Here is a 15,332-nt window from a genome sequence, read left to right on the forward strand (position 1 = left end):
CCTGCACACGACGGACGTGTCCCTCTACCCCCTTTTGTCACACGCGCAGTTATACGGTCACCCCCAGCACCCTCCCCCTTCCCCGCGCTGTCCCTCCCCTCGCCTCCCCGTTCCTCCCCCGCTTCAACACTCGGTCGCACTCCCAGCCCCTCGTCCTCCCCACCCTTCGCAGGCTCTTCTCACTCGGGGCGGCGGCGCACACAGCTACATTGTTACACACTCACACACCCGCTTTGTAACGCGCACTCTGCCGCCGGCTCCCCTCGGGCCGCGGCTCCGCGTTCCCCCCCCAACCCCCCTGCGCGGCGGCCAGCGGCGGCGCCGATGACCTCACGGCGCGCGCGCGGCGCGGCCCGGCGAGGCCGCAGATTGGCTGGCGGCGCCTCCGCGGCACTTCAAAGCCGGAGAGGGAGCTACAATTGTGGTGGAATGGGCGGAACTGATCATTGTATTGCACACCTCTAAAAAAAACACTGCCTCTGATTTATCAATATAAAAAAGATCCTCTGAGAGGAGGAGGGCACTTTTGTGTGATGGCAACTTCACTTCTAGGGGTGAGTCTCAGGATTTTTTTCTTGCTGGTTTAATTAGTTTCCTTTTATTGCCGATCGGAGGGGGTTAAAGTCGCCCCGGCCAGGCCACGGGCTATCAGTCTCTATTGAGAGCTGTTTTTTTTTTTTCCTTCTTCTTTAAATACAAGAGAGTTTGGAGAAAAGAAAGAGGGGGAGTGGGGGGCAGAGTCACTTTTTTTCAGTGCAGGAAAAGGTTCGAAGGGCATTTAGACGAGCCACCTCGCAGCGCCCGGTCGCTCTCTGCCCGGGAGATGTGCGCCCAGCCCATTTAACAAGCGACGATTTCGGGGGTAAAGAGAGCAACTTTTTCCTCCTGGGCAAACTGCAGACTTCCCCTCTTCCCCTTAAAAATTCCGCAGCCCGCCTTGTCTTGCAGGTACGTTGAACCCGTCTTATTATTTATTTTTACTGTTGTCTCTCTCTCTATAAAAAAATTTAAAAAGAAAAGCTGAGTGAGCGAGCTCCAAAGTTTGACCTCTTTGGGCCTGGGAGAAACAACCCAGGAGAGGTTTCTGGGGACCGGAACAGGATTTTCCAAGCTCTCTCCGGATTACAGGGGGAAGCGCTTTCCAAAACTAGCCAATGGTTCTTCCTCAGGCTTGTCGGCAAAGGAAACTTCCTTCCTCCCCAATCTGGACTTTTTGTTCGCTGGTTTATTTTTTTCCCCCCCGGGGAGTGCCTGGGGCCTTGTGTGCTCGGGAGTGTCGCTGTAGGTGAGAATACTTGTCAAACTCTTCTTTAGCGTGGCGCTTTGCTCCCGAACCAGACGCCTGCAGCCAAACATGTCCCCTCCCGTAGAGTAGGAAGCAGCCGGGCGCCGGGGCTTGTTGGGGGAGCCAGGTGAGTTGGTGGCGGCGCGCCGCAGCGAGAGATGGGGTGCAGTGGGGGCGTCCTGGAGGCGATCAGAGGACTCATACACACTTCTCCGCTTCCTCCCTCCCACCCCCTTCCACCCCGACCCCTGGCCTACCTCCCCTCCCCCACCCTTCTCTCCTTCCCGCAGGAAGAACCGAGGTTGGGATCGACTCCTCTGGCCATGCTTGCTGCTACCTGTAACAAGATCGGCAGCCCCAGCCCGTCTCCCTCCTCCCTATCGGACAGCTCTTCCTCCTACGGCAAAGGCTTCTACCCCTGGAAACGTTCCTCCTCCTCCTCCTCCGGCAGCTGCAACGTAGTGGGCTCCAGTCTGTCGAGCTTCGGCGTGTCAGGGGCCTCCCGCAACGGCGGCTCGTCCTCGGCGGCCGCGGCGGCGGCGGCGGCGGCGGCGGCGGCCGCGGCCCTGGTGTCCGACTCGTTCAGCTGCGGCGGCTCGCCCGGCTCCAGCGCCTTCTCCCTGACCTCCAGCAGCGCCGCCGCCGCGGCCGCCGCGGCCGCCGCCGCCGCCTCCAGCTCGCCCTTCGCCAACGACTACTCGGTGTTCCAGGCCCCCGGCGTCTCGGGGGGCAGCGGCGGCGGGGGCGGCGGCGGCGGCGGCGGCTCCTCGGCGCACTCGCAAGACGGCTCCCACCAGCCCGTGTTCATCTCCAAGGTGCACACCTCGGTGGACGGGCTGCAGGGCATTTACCCGCGCGTGGGCATGGCGCACCCCTACGAGTCGTGGTTCAAGCCCTCGCACCCCGGCCTGGGCGCCGCTGGCGACGTGGGCTCGGCCGGCGCCTCCAGCTGGTGGGACGTGGGCGCCAGTTGGATCGACGTGCAGAACCCGAACGGCGCGGCGGCGCTGCCGGGCTCGCTGCACCCCGCCGCCGGGGGGCTCCAAACCTCGCTGCACTCGCCGCTCGGCGGCTACAACTCGGATTATTCAGGCCTGAGCCACTCCGCCTTCAGCAGTGGCGCCTCCTCGCACCTGCTGAGCCCCGCGGGGCAGCACCTCATGGACGGCTTCAAGCCCGTGCTGCCCGGCTCCTACCCAGACTCGGCCCCGTCGCCGCTGGCCGGCGCGGGGGGCTCCATGCTGAGCGCGGGGCCGTCGGCGCCGCTGGGGGGCTCCCCGCGCTCCTCGGCCCGGCGCTACTCGGGCCGCGCCACCTGCGACTGCCCCAACTGCCAGGAGGCGGAACGGCTGGGCCCGGCCGGGGCGAGCCTGCGGCGCAAGGGCCTGCACAGCTGCCACATCCCCGGCTGCGGCAAGGTCTACGGCAAGACGTCGCACCTCAAGGCGCACCTTCGCTGGCACACGGGCGAGCGGCCCTTCGTGTGCAACTGGCTCTTCTGCGGCAAGCGCTTCACGCGCTCCGACGAGTTGCAAAGGCACCTGCGGACCCACACGGGCGAGAAGCGCTTCGCCTGCCCGGTCTGCAACAAGCGCTTCATGCGCAGCGACCACCTGAGCAAACACGTGAAGACGCACAGCGGCGGCGGCGGCGGCTCAGCTGGCTCGGGGAGCGGCGGCAAGAAGGGCAGCGACACCGACAGCGAGCACAGCGCCGCGGGCAGCCCGCCCTGCCATTCCCCGGAGCTGCTGCCGCCCCCCGAGCCCGGGCACCGCAACGGCCTGGAGTGACGCCCCCTCGCCCCCTCCCCTGGTCCCTGCTCCCGATCCCGTCCCCTGCCCGTCCTGGCTTCGGCCTCTGCCTCTCTCCACTCACCCTGCTCGCTCACTCTGTCTGTCCGTCCCGCTCGCTTTGATTCCCTCCATCCATGTCCTAACTTTGTAAAGAGGGACTTGGACATGTATGTAGTGTGCATTACAGCTTGGGCCCTGGCACGCTCTCTCCACGGTGGGAGAAGACGGGGCGCCCCGTCCAATCCGCGCCCGCGCCCCGCTGGGCCTGGAGTGCGTGTCTCTCCCCCTAGCCCGGGTGGGAGCGCCCGGCTTGGCTACAGTGGCGGTCGCAGGTCACCGAGCGGAACGGACCTTGCCCGGGCCACCCGCGGGCACGAGCCGGCTTCGTTTAGCCGGGTGGAGATGCGCGGTGGCGACGCGGGAGGCCTGGCGTCCCAGGCGGGACAGCCTTGGATTCAGTCCCAGCACTGGAGTCTTGGGCATCTTGGCCTCAGAGCGCCCTGCCCCGCCTCCGCTGCCCACCGGGCGCCCCGCTGGCAGAGCTCTGTGGGAGTGTTCCCGAGCCGTGCACCAAGTCCCGGAGTTTTCAGAGTTTAGCCCTCCACCTTCGGCTCTGCCTCTTTTGTTTTGTTTCCTGAGGTGGAACCAGTGCAAGTTTCAGCTAAAGCTAGTGTTGGAGAATTTGTGCGGCAGCCTTCTTTCATCTTTATAACATTAAAAAAAAAAAAAAAAAACTAAAAACCTAAAGAAAAAAATACCCCAAACATCCAAACACTTGGATTCCCATCTAGGCATTTTCCTTCTAGCAGTGAGCAAGTCTTTCTTTTGAAACTGTGCTAATATTGATCCCAAAGTTATTTTGATCACATTAACTTATGGGGTAGGGGTGGGGTGAGGGTAGGTGTCTTTTTCTTATGCAAAAATACCCCTTTTCCGGTGAGACCAGATTAACTATCTTCGTGTTTGTCCTTTTCTACCTCGGTTCCCCCCCTCCCCATTCCGGAGCATAATCTCTTGATCTCCCCCCCTTATCCAGCCGTCAATTTGTATTGTACTCATTTATGTAAATTCTTGCAATTCGTTGAAAATCCTTAGGGTTAAACACTTTTTTTTTTGTGATTTAAACTTCCAAACAAGTGAAGAAGATGATCGATCGTTTATTTCAGACGAGGTTGTAGTTTAAATGCCAAAAGAGGGGGAAAATAGGAAAAAATTCTTTGTAAAATATATCTGAACCTAATGGTTTGTACAACTGGAGAATCGTTCTAGATTAGTTACCAATTAACTCTTAACTCCACCAGTGTCTGGGTGTGAGGTGCAGTTGTCCAGGAGACGATTTTGTATAGTATTTTTTCTTGTATATTACTTCCAGTAAATATTTGAAAATATATTGAAGTAAACTTGATTTTTTTTTGTCACAAGAAAATATTAAGAGTTATTGTTGCAGTTCTGATGAGCTCCAGGTCTTTTGAACTCAATTCTGGAGGTGCAGAGCCACAAACGCACTTTCTGGGCCTAGTTTTGCTCGAATATGAATTTAGATAGGTATCAAACTGTAACTAAGACAATATTTGATAAATGTGGGATGACATTTAATTTAATGGAGCATGTACTTATTTGCATTTGCTGGCAGTTCAGGCATAGTTAAAGTGAGAGTTCTCCTATATTTCATAATAACTGGGTCTGCCAAAACCCATGTATTAAATAAATTGTCCAAGTGAAACTCAACTAACTTTGGCCTTTGTGTATTTCCTAAAGGTAATATTGTTAACTGTTAATTAAACACTCCTGACACTACATTTAAATGTTTGCAGATTCTGCAAACTAATTGCTCATTGTAATGTTGAAATAATTTGGATATTTCACATTGAAATGAAAAGCCTTTCTCTGGAACATTTTAGACTTGCATTTTAAATGCATGAAATGTAATTGATTTATTTGTAATATTTTAAATGGTATTAATAAACTCAGATAAAAGACTAGGCCAGTTAATTTGTTTTTTTTCCCCCTTTTAAAACTATGGACATTTGCATTTATCTTTAGTTAAATGTCTTATTTAAATAAAATATAACCCTTATGTGGTAATATTTAAATAATTGCCTTTAAGATATTACTTAGATGGAATGATCTATTTGGCAAAGCTGTGTTTTCTCTATTTACCAGGATAAAAAGATTTTGTCTAAGAAATGTAATTATTTACTAGTAGATTTAGCTCAAAGCATCAGGATTTACTGACCTCTTAAAATTTGTAGGAAGTCACCAAACTATTTAAAGAAATTTCCCTGTTCTGCTTCCTTCTCAGTTCACAGAAGGAGTCAGGTTGTTGGCCATTGATTGCATTTGGTATTTAAAAGGCCAAGCCTTACATTCAAGATCAATACATCCAAAATAAAAACATGGGTTTGGGGATAACTTTTGTTGTTAGGGGGTGGAGGAGGTCAAGCTAACAAAAGCTTGTTTTTGGCATTCCATGTCTTAGCTAAAGATTATGTAGAGGTAAATATCAGTAGTAGATTCCTGTTGAAATGAGTTATCTGTTCTTTCAAAGTCTCTAAACAGCCACCAAAGAAAAGGAAGGTTAAACCTTAATCTATTTACTAGGCTATTGTTCATAGGTGTCAATGATGCCAATAAAAAAATATTGTCTTGTTATGTCTAAGTGCATTTAAGCAATGGGTGTTCCTTGAGCCATACTTTGAAACATAAAATACCTTAAATGTTGATTGCTGTTATATCAAACTATTTCACTATTAGAATAATATTTTGAATCAAATTGAATAAAACATTAGTGTGTTCAGATTTTTATAAGTTTAGCTTCTTTCTTTTCGTTTTCATTCTCTCTTGCTCCAAGTTCATTCTTGGTGTGCATCCTGACTTGGAAGATATTCATTGAAATTTATATAACCTTATTTATTGAGACAGAAGTGAAAACACAGCACTAAGAATACTGCAAATTCAGAAGAAAAAAAGCCAGTTAAGATATTTAGGAATAATTCAATGTGCTCCCCACATAGAGAAGAATTCTGCTTTACTCCTGCTTGTCTATATGGATATTTAAGGTCTCCAATCCCTATGGTTTAGGCAAGTGTATATCAGCTCTGATCCTTTGATGAACTGTAAGTCTTTAATAATAATTTTTAAAAGTAAAAGTCTCTGTCACTTTCTTCCTAGGAATAACATGCAGAACACAGTTTAAGTGTCGTTTCTTTCTTTTTTATTGAAAGTTGCAGTGCTGAGGGAGTTGGAGAAAACCGATCTGAAGGAGTTAAATGTAGTGGCAGGTAAGAGGAAAGCTGCTTGGTTCATTTATAATATCGGTTGCATTACATACCAAATCACATTTGATTTAAGAGGTGGGTGATGACAAGGAATGAGATTGTCTGGAGGAAAATTTCTTTGGGGTGGTTGAAAGGGGAAAGATTATTCTATAGTGCAGATGGCAAACTTTCACTTTGTTTGACTCCTCCCCCTCTGGCTTTGGTTGATTTTCTTTCTATGGTTATTGAGGATTACTTCTAGATTCACTTTGTATAGAGTGGGCAGGGCTCCCTCTTGGGGAAAAACATTCTTTTTCTGGAAGGCAGGATGAAGTACAAAACTTATTTCTCCCACAGATTTGTCTGATAAGACATCCCAACAAGGGCCAGGAGGCTGGCTCCTGTGAAGCTAAGGGCTGGGGCTCACTTTGAACCAAGGGACAAGCTTCCAGTTTTGCAGACCAAGGTATAGTAAAACTGGCTGTTGCCCAGTGTCCAAGGTAGCACCTAGCAGTTCACCAGCCAGAGACTGGAATAGGGTCTTTCCACCTTCCTGTTGACCAACCTTGTCTCTGCCAAGATTGTTTTCTTTCCTCTCCTGCTTTCTCCTTTTCCAGCTCAACTTCTCTCCTTTTGGAGATGTGTCTATGCATTGCTGTGGTTGAGCCAGCAATGAAAAGGTTTTATGCTAGAAACTTAAATGTGATTAGATGCTCTTCTATACCAACGGGTGATGGCAAAAGTTCATGAAACAGTTTGCCTGCCTTCCGCTCTCCTTCATCTATCTTGGCCTAACTTCTCAACTGGCTTTCTCTTAAAGAATTAATATGGAAATTGAAAATGAAAGACAAACAAATGATGGTGAGACTAGACTCCTGAGTAGTCTGTTTCATAATCCTGCAACCAACATGTTCTCTCCCCTTGGAATCTTTTGGTGAGATTATTAGGTGTAATGTTCTTACCTCTTATTTCAAAGAATTAAAGAACAGATTATCTTTTAGGCTGCTAGATGAAGGTAGGAAAATAAGAGGAAACCGGTACGGTTTTAGTTATTTTCTGGTTGCCTATAAACGGTAGAAGTAAATGTAATGAAAGGCATTCTATACTATAGTCATTAACATATATACATTCATATATCATATATATGAATAGCCTCAAAGAGGGATTTATTCTATGTAGGTACTTTGAATAAACCGAGGTTTTTAGCTTCGTGATTTTTTTGCTGCTCTACTCAAGCAGGCATTATTACTACTTTTACTCCTAAAAGAAAAACCCTTCGTTTGATCAATTTTTCTTTTCCAAAAATTACTGGATTTTTGGTCGTTATCTAGTTTTCTTATCACCGCAAAAAGAAAATCGTGTTAAGGAAGCAAAGGAATGAAGTTAGTTGTACTTAAGATTGATATTCTGGGTGGCATCTTCAGAGCAATATTTTGCTCGATAAGAATTGCCGCTGTTGTTTAAAACAATAAGATCCAGATTGACCTGAGTCTATTTATTCCCTGCTTCCGGATTAGAGGAAAGCCGGTAATTCCTTGCTATTCCGAGCTGCGGCCGCTGCCGTTGAACGGGATGCGCATCAATGACCATCCCTTTAGGATCGCTCCCTGTGCAGAGAAGTGTTGATTTGCTCTGGTTGGGGGAAGGGGGGTGGTGCCTATTTTGGTCCCTGGACGCGTGTTTAATTTAATTTAATCTTCTGCGGAGTATCCTGCCGGCGAGGTACGGCCGTATACATTTGACTTTAGCTCCTCGTGGAACTTTGGATCTCAGGAGTTCCGGCGTGGAGAGCCCCGGCGCGGCTGGGAACGTGGACTGAAAACTCCCAGCGCACGAGTTCCACCGTCGTTCCCACGCCCTCCACCCGGCCTCTTTGTAAACCCAGTCTCCGGCTGCAGTTTGCGCTAGCAATCCAGGCTGCGCTGGCGGGCAGGGAGGTCGCTTCCTCTGCTCCTCCGAGGGGACTCTCCGCTGAGGTCTGGCTCGTGCATTCTCCCCCACTTTTCTTCCCCTGTTAATTGCCGGAGAGGTTTTTGAGCTTGGGACCACTCCCCCGCCTTTCCGAGCGCGACCTTCTTTCCTCCCCAGGCTCCTCGACGTGAGCATTTACTTGCCATCCGAAAGGCCCCACCGAGAACCTTCCCACCCCCTACCCCCGCCCCGCGAGGGCCCGGGCAGGCGAGCCGCCCCGTCCGTCCGCTGCTTGCAGCCAAGGGTGGCCGGCGGTCAGAGGGTCGCCCCGCGAGTCCCGGCCCTCCGCTCGTCGCCCAGCGCCGCGCCCACGCACACAAAGGCACCCGGGCCGCCTCTGCCAGCTGCGCGGACAGCGAGCGCCACCCTGTGCCCCGCGGCCGCTCTGCAGCGCGCCCGGCGCGGCCACGCGGGCCCGGCCTGGCCTGCGCTGCCCCGGGAGCCGCGCGAATCGCTGTCGCCAGCCCCTGGAGCGCCCGCCCGACGGGGGTCGAGGATTCCCGGTCCCTCCTCTCCCGGACCCGCATTTCCTGCCTCTGACCTGGGCCATCTGAGTGCGGGGACCTCCCGGTCTCTGTCCCACCCTCTCCTGGGGGTTTTGCAGCCCACCAGGGCCCGCCGCGGCGTGGACGGGTAGAGGCTTTTCTCTCTGAATTTGTGCGGGTTTCTCTCCCGGCCAGAACGACCACGGCCCGACTGTCCCTGTGGGGCGCCGGCCCCGGCCCAATGCGCACCAGCGCCTCCTCCCTGGCCCCGCCACACGGGCGCAAGTGCGGCGTTCTCCGTGGGTGGGAAAGCGTGTGCGCGTCGTTTTCGTGTGGATTTGCCAGACGAGGAGGGGACGTGCGTGCCTCTCCCACCTTGTTATCATTTAGGGTGCCAAGTGTAGCGACGTGCTGGCCAGCGCTGCTCGCTTTGACTTCAGGCCTCTAAGAACAGTTCAGGCTTCTCCGTGACTGTCCAGGGCGACACTTTATAGATGGACGCAGATGCAGATAGATCCTCTCGGCACCTGTTGAACGAAACTCAACTTTTTTCAAAGCGCGGTGTGCTTACAGCCCAGCCCCCCTAGGGCAGTCCCCGACCCCTGCCCTTTTCCTCCTTCATTTGCACCTTTGGAACTGCTGGGAGTATGGGGAGCGTTGGCCACGTTTTTTCATCCCTCACATTTTGGTGAAATTTGAAGGGGTCTAACGACGGATCAACTCCTAGGAGTTTGGCGAGTGGAGGAGGGGGGTGGGGTGTTAATTTAGAGAAAACCTGATGCTCCCTGGGCGCACGCCAGCCTCTTAGCCGCCTCGAGGACTTAGGCCGCTTTTGCCCGTGGATCCAGTGCGTTCTCGAGGCATGCTAAGGACGAAACTTAGCGCTTATCCATATGAGCACCATCGAATAGGCCAACCCCCGAGATGAGTGCAGCTTCAGCATCTCCCCAGTACTGAGGAAATCTCCCCAGCGGGATTTCAGAGCTGCGCTCCCGCGCCGGGGTGGGCTCCGGCCACGTCCCTCCCGTGCTCAGATCCACGGGCTCCACGGACGCCGATCCCCGTGGCAGAGAGAGGAGAGGGCACTCTCGGGTAGAAGCACTCTAGCCTCCAGGAGTCCCAGCATCTACTTGACACATCCCCCTCCGGCGGCGCCGTCACCCTCGCCCCTCCATCCCGCCGGTGGCGCTAGCCCCCGCCCCTCCCCTCTCTCCGGGGTCCGGAAAGCCGGGAAGCGCTGGAATGCCGCGTTCTCTCACCCTATTGTGCCTAGGTGTTGCAAACCACTGGAGGACAGAGCTTGGGGCTTTGATCTCAGGTCCCAGTCATTCTTTAGCACAGAGGGGCGAGTTTAAATTAAATTTCTTTCTCCGCTGATAAGTTCTAATGGGCCTCAGAAGGTGAATAATTATGCAGTAACATTTCATGGGTTGTTGGAGTGGGAATTCCCACTGCGCTGTCACCAGGAGCAGAATTTCCCCGGTACACTCAGCTCAGTGAAGCTTCGCAAGTAAGCTACAAGTGTCTTTCAAATCTCGATGCAAATAATCCTTTGCTCTCACCTTTCTGGCCCCTGCAAAGCAGTTTGTCATCCCCTCCCCCGTTTTTTTTTTTTTTTTTAATTAATGTGTAACGTGGTTCTCTAGTAACTAAAGGATCTTCTTTGGAAGGTTAAAAAGTACTTAAATATTCTAAACCACATACATGTTGATGAAAGCGGGGGCTGTTTATTTCTGGTAAAATGGCAGAGGAGCTGCCTAGGATTTTGCCCCGACTCCTTCTTGCCACCTCTCTTGACTTGTTTTAGTGAATTAGGGTCTTTGCTTAGTTCTGAGAAAAAGGGTTAAGACCCAGAGCGACTGCCATCAAGGCTCAGTAGCGACTGCCTACTAGGTCCGCAAGTCTGAAAAGAACTCGACCTTAGGGGCAAGTTAAAAAGAAACCTGCCCATACCCCTTTATTCAAAATAGTCATCTACCTACTAGCCAAAACGTTAACTGAAGGTTTTCCTTTGTAAGTAATTTCTCCTCAACATAGGTCAGAAACAGCATCCACCTGACAAACTACTACTCCAAAAGAAATGAGACTCAATCTAAATCAAAGAATTCTAAATTGGAAATTTAAAAGCACAACGAAACGCTTTATTGTTTTGTTTTGTTTTAAAGAAAATCCTTTATACCCTGTCTACATCAGTGTTTCATTGCATAGTATTTTCTTTGTTTGTTTTCCTTCCCTTTAAATTTCTTCCTTTAAACGAGCTGAGCTACTCACCAGCTTTAAGATTTCTAAATCAACACACAGAAACTGGAAACTCGAGCCTGCTTATCAAGTTTTCACTCCTCTCTTGGCAACTAATTTGAAAGGACTCAAACAATGAATTCATTTACATTAAGTCCATTTCACTCAGTGCTTTTGCGAGTGTTGGGGAAAAAAACTCAATACTTCACTTAAGGTTATCTTAACATCTTTGGGGGAGCTGATTTAGCTATAGGTTCTTTTGCTACCCCATTTTAAGCATAGAAATAAAAGAAAGTACATGTGCCCCCCCCAGTGTTCAGGTGATTATCTATCAGTTCAACTGAAAATAAAGGATTTGTGCTGCCCAATTTTGCACCCAATTTAATGTCCTTAATTATGTGGGTACCCTATCATCAGGTTTCCCATCATTTCAGGAAGTTTTGTGCTCATTCTTCTACACTGATCAATGCTTCATTTCTCTTTTACATACCTATCCTTTAGTTTATTTTTTTCCTCATAAGCAGTTTCATTCCCCTTTCAGCTGAACAAACAATAGCTTTTGTGAGGGAGAGAGAAGCTAGTAGCAGGTGGAAATGCATTTAAAATATATTAATTTAGCAATGCTATATAAAAATTGTCTATAGACATAATAAAATATCTAGGGAAATAATATTTTATAATGCTAAATTATATTTCTTCTCAAACACCAAAGGTTTATTTCTTGTGTTTGAGTCAGAGCAGGTGTTGAAGTTCTTTTCTTATGACAATTCAGTAGCTTTTGTAATGTAAAGGAAACTCAGTTTTGTTCTTACCCCCAATAAATATGTCTTAAAATTGTAGTGGTTAAGCTTGAGTAAGATATATATATGTATACATATATATCTCCTGTGATTCAATAGTGATATATTTTAATTTATTTCAGAAGTGCTATAATAATAAATAGAACAGTGAAACAACCTTATGAATACTTTGGCAACAAGTTATTCTTTAGTTGCATATACTTTATAGAAATATATAATTTAAGTATACATGTAGTTATTAAAAGTATACATATTTTGCATAGTGATGTGTTCACTTGAATGTTTTAATATTCATATCTGGGAAAATCAGAACTAGCAAAATGTTCCATTCTTAAAATTCCACCTGTTGTTTTACAAAAGTGGTCCACTCTTAAAATTCCACCTGATGTTTTGCAAAGGAAAAAAAAGTTAAAACAATATAATAAAAATCCCTATTGTAGTGTAATGGCATTTATGTTTGTGAAATAGTTTTGGAAAACCTTTTATTACTTTAGACTCTAAAAGCATTAGCATTTCTTTTACTTTTGTTCTAAAATATATCTTTTATTTTGGAATAATTTTAGATTTATAGAAAAGTAGTAAAAATAATAGAAGAAATTCAAGTAGTCTTCTCAGTTGCTAACTATCTTCCAATGGAATATTTGACCAAGCTCAAGAAATCAGCATTTGTATAGATTCTTTTTTATATCTATATAAATAAATCAAGGAACAAATGTTGCATTGTACATGAGCTAATGGTTGTTTGTAGTAAATATGCTGACATTTTTTGTTTAGCTTTTTATGATTGATCTATGTATGCAGAGACAACTTACATAGAAAGTTATTCCTTTGGAGGAATTTGTTTTTAAAAATATAGTTTCATAGAATAAAAAGGTTTTTGTTTCCTTGATAGTTAAAATAGAAGGAAAACAACTTGTTTAATCTTTTCTTAATAGAGGGAAGCATTAGATTAAATTAAAAAAAATAATAGTTTCACTTCAAATAGTTAAAGATTTGTTTTTAACTATGTTATATTTGTAACCTATACCTACATTTTTGGCAGGCAGTGACATAATCAGTGGTGATGGGACTTATTTCTGACTCTGTACTCAGGGATCACTTCTCATAGTGTTCATGTGACCATGCATAGTGCTGGGGATTGAACTAAAGTCAGATGTTTGCAATGCTGATTTTATAAAGAATTTTTAAAAATAGGAATATAGTCTTCTTTGGAATATATTTTCCTTCATTTATATTACCAAGTAAAATATAGGCTGAAAGATTAAATTTAATTTTAGATAACAATAACCCCTTTTTAAAACTTTTGTTTAAGTATGCCCTGTGCAATATTTGAGACTTATGCTATACATAATTTGTTTTTATTTGGAGACACATCTGCTGGTGCTTAGGGGACCATGCAGTGATGGGAACTGAATCTGGGTTCCTGTGTGCAGTTTGTGTCCAGCTGTTTGAGATTCCAGACCCATAATTTGTTGTTATTGTTGTTGTTTGGGACTTCAGTGGCTGTGCTCAGGCCTTACTCCTGACTTTGCAGGGGTCTTCACTCCTGGCAGGACCATATGGGGTGTTGGGGTTCTAATCCAGGTTGCCTGCATGCAAAGTGGAAGCATATTATCACTGTGGCCCAGACCCCTAATGTGTTGTTTGCCTGTTTTCAATTCAAGTTTAATTAGAAGTCCTTCTCTCTCTCTCTCTCTCTCTCTCTCTCTCTCTCTCTCTCTCTCTCTCTCTCTCTCTCTCTCATTTTTGAAACACTCCTGGTGATGTCCAGGGCTTAATTCGGGCACTTTGCTCAAAAATCAATCCTAGTAGTGCTTGGGGGACTGTATGAGGTGCTGAGGATCAAAGTTGAATAGGTTGCATGCAAGGCAAACGCCCGACCTCCTGTACTATCATTATGGTCCTGATTTCTCATTTTTATTTTTAGAAGAAATTGGTGTATCTAAAAAAAACAAAGCTGAAGGGGGGGGGGACGGTGGGGCCAGAGAGAGAGAGAGAGAGAGTATAGGGGTAAGGTTATTGCCTTGCCTGCTGTTCATATGAGTTTGATCCTCAGAACTGCATATGTTCCCCTGGAAAACCGCCGGACATGATTCCTGAGCACAGAGCCGAGAGTGTGCTCTGGGGAAGCCCTGGGTAGAGCTGGGTATGGCTCACTTCCTGTAAAAAAATAAGTTAATAAAAACTACTTTTATTAACTTTTCTTACAAAAAATAAAAATATTTTGTGCCTGTTAATGAAAATGCTAAGAGTTCATTCTGGTCTGTTTTTTGAAAAAAGAAATGTGGCATATAATAAAGTTTGGACTTGTTATCTGTGGAGTGAAAATATAAAAATCCTTCTGTAGTTTGTTTTATTTTTCTGTTGTTTGACTTTTATTTTGGCTCATTTAGAATCTTAGTATTAACTATGCTTTTTATAAGAAACCATATTTACCTACTTCCCATAAAATAATATTCTGTTGCTGACCTCTGGTCACCATCTCTTCACTTCTAATACTAATACTGTGAAAAAGGATTTTTCCATTTCTATTCATTAGATTTCTATTTTCTATTCTTTAGATTCAGGCAATTGAGGGGCTAGTGAGATAGTACAGCAGGTCAGGTGCTTTTCTTACACACAATTGACTCGGGTTTGATCCCTGGCACCCTATATGGTCCCACAAGCACTGCCAAGAGTAATTCCTGAGTGTAAAAGCCAGAAGTAACTCCTGAGCACCAAGAGGTGTGGCCCAAAAGCCAAAAAATAAAGTAAAAAATATTCATGCAATTGAAGATCTACACAGAAATTTTCCTTCTGCAACTTCAGTTTCCCATTTACTTTACACCCACCCCCTACTTTAATTGCTCTTTTTTAAAATCACACAAATGTGGACATTTATATTTTTAGACATTGTGTAGCAAGTTGTAGCAGAAGCACTGCATATGAAATTTGCTTGCTAAGAATTCCGTATTTGATTGATTGATTATATTACATATGGGCTGGAGTGATAGCACAGCGGTTGGGCGTTCCCCTTTCACGCAGCTGACCCCAGTTCGATTCCTCCACCCCTCTTGGAGAGCCCAGCTAGCTACCTAGAGTATTGAGCCCGTGCAGCAAGCCTGGCAAGCTACCCGTGTGTATTGAATATGTGAAAAACAGTAACAATAAGTCTCTCAAGGAGAGACATTACTGGTGCCCGCTCGAACAAATCGATGAGCAATAGGATGAATATTCCAATAAATATTCCATACATTGCTTATAATTGCTTATAACTAATCAAGAGTTAAAAGTTTTTCCCAATTTTGTTTTTGCCTTTTGTGGAAGGTTTGCTATAGAAGTAGAGGTAATGTCCACTCAGTGGGGTGAGAGAGAGAGAGAGAGAGAGAGAGAGAGAGAGAGAGAGAGAGAGAGATAAGAGAGAGAGAGAGAGAGAGAGAGAGAGAGAGAGAGAGAGAGAGTGTAAGTGAGTATAGGGATTGTCTATTTAACCCTGCACCCTGCATGCAATAGACTCTGGTTTG

At 47.0% G+C, this 15,332-nt stretch overlaps 1 protein-coding gene across 4 annotated transcripts; it reads left to right on the forward strand.

Annotated features, from left to right (window-relative positions):
- The first annotated feature begins 352 nt into the window (after positions 1 to 352).
- SP8 (Sp8 transcription factor) lies at positions 353 to 3,212 on the forward strand. 4 transcript variants are annotated; one of them, XM_055147363.1, is made up of 3 exons: positions 353 to 554; positions 1,315 to 1,412; positions 1,576 to 3,212. In XM_055147363.1, exon 3 carries the CDS (start codon positions 1,609 to 1,611, stop codon positions 3,073 to 3,075), a length of 1,467 nt encoding a protein of 488 aa, XP_055003338.1. In that variant the 5' UTR covers positions 353 to 554; positions 1,315 to 1,412; positions 1,576 to 1,608; the 3' UTR covers positions 3,076 to 3,212. The 4 variants fall into 4 exon arrangements, with proteins under 4 accessions (XP_055003338.1, XP_055003331.1, XP_055003353.1 ...); XM_055147356.1 differs by lacking the exon at positions 1,315 to 1,412; XM_055147378.1 differs by lacking the exon at positions 1,315 to 1,412 and having other exon boundaries at positions 1,580 to 3,212.
- Positions 3,213 to 15,332: the final 12,120 nt, after the last annotated feature.

The sequence above is a fragment of the Sorex araneus genome, chromosome 1, assembly GCF_027595985.1.
Source record: "Sorex araneus isolate mSorAra2 chromosome 1, mSorAra2.pri, whole genome shotgun sequence".
Lineage (NCBI taxonomy): Eukaryota > Metazoa > Chordata > Mammalia > Eulipotyphla > Soricidae > Sorex > Sorex araneus.

Coding starts and splice junctions, on each gene's coding strand:
- SP8 (XM_055147356.1), top strand. CDS start 534: ATGGCAACTTCACTTCTAGGG. Junction 555..1,575: donor TGGCAACTTCACTTCTAGGG/GTGAGTCTCAGG, acceptor TCCTTCCCGCAG/GAAGAACCGAGGTTGGGATC.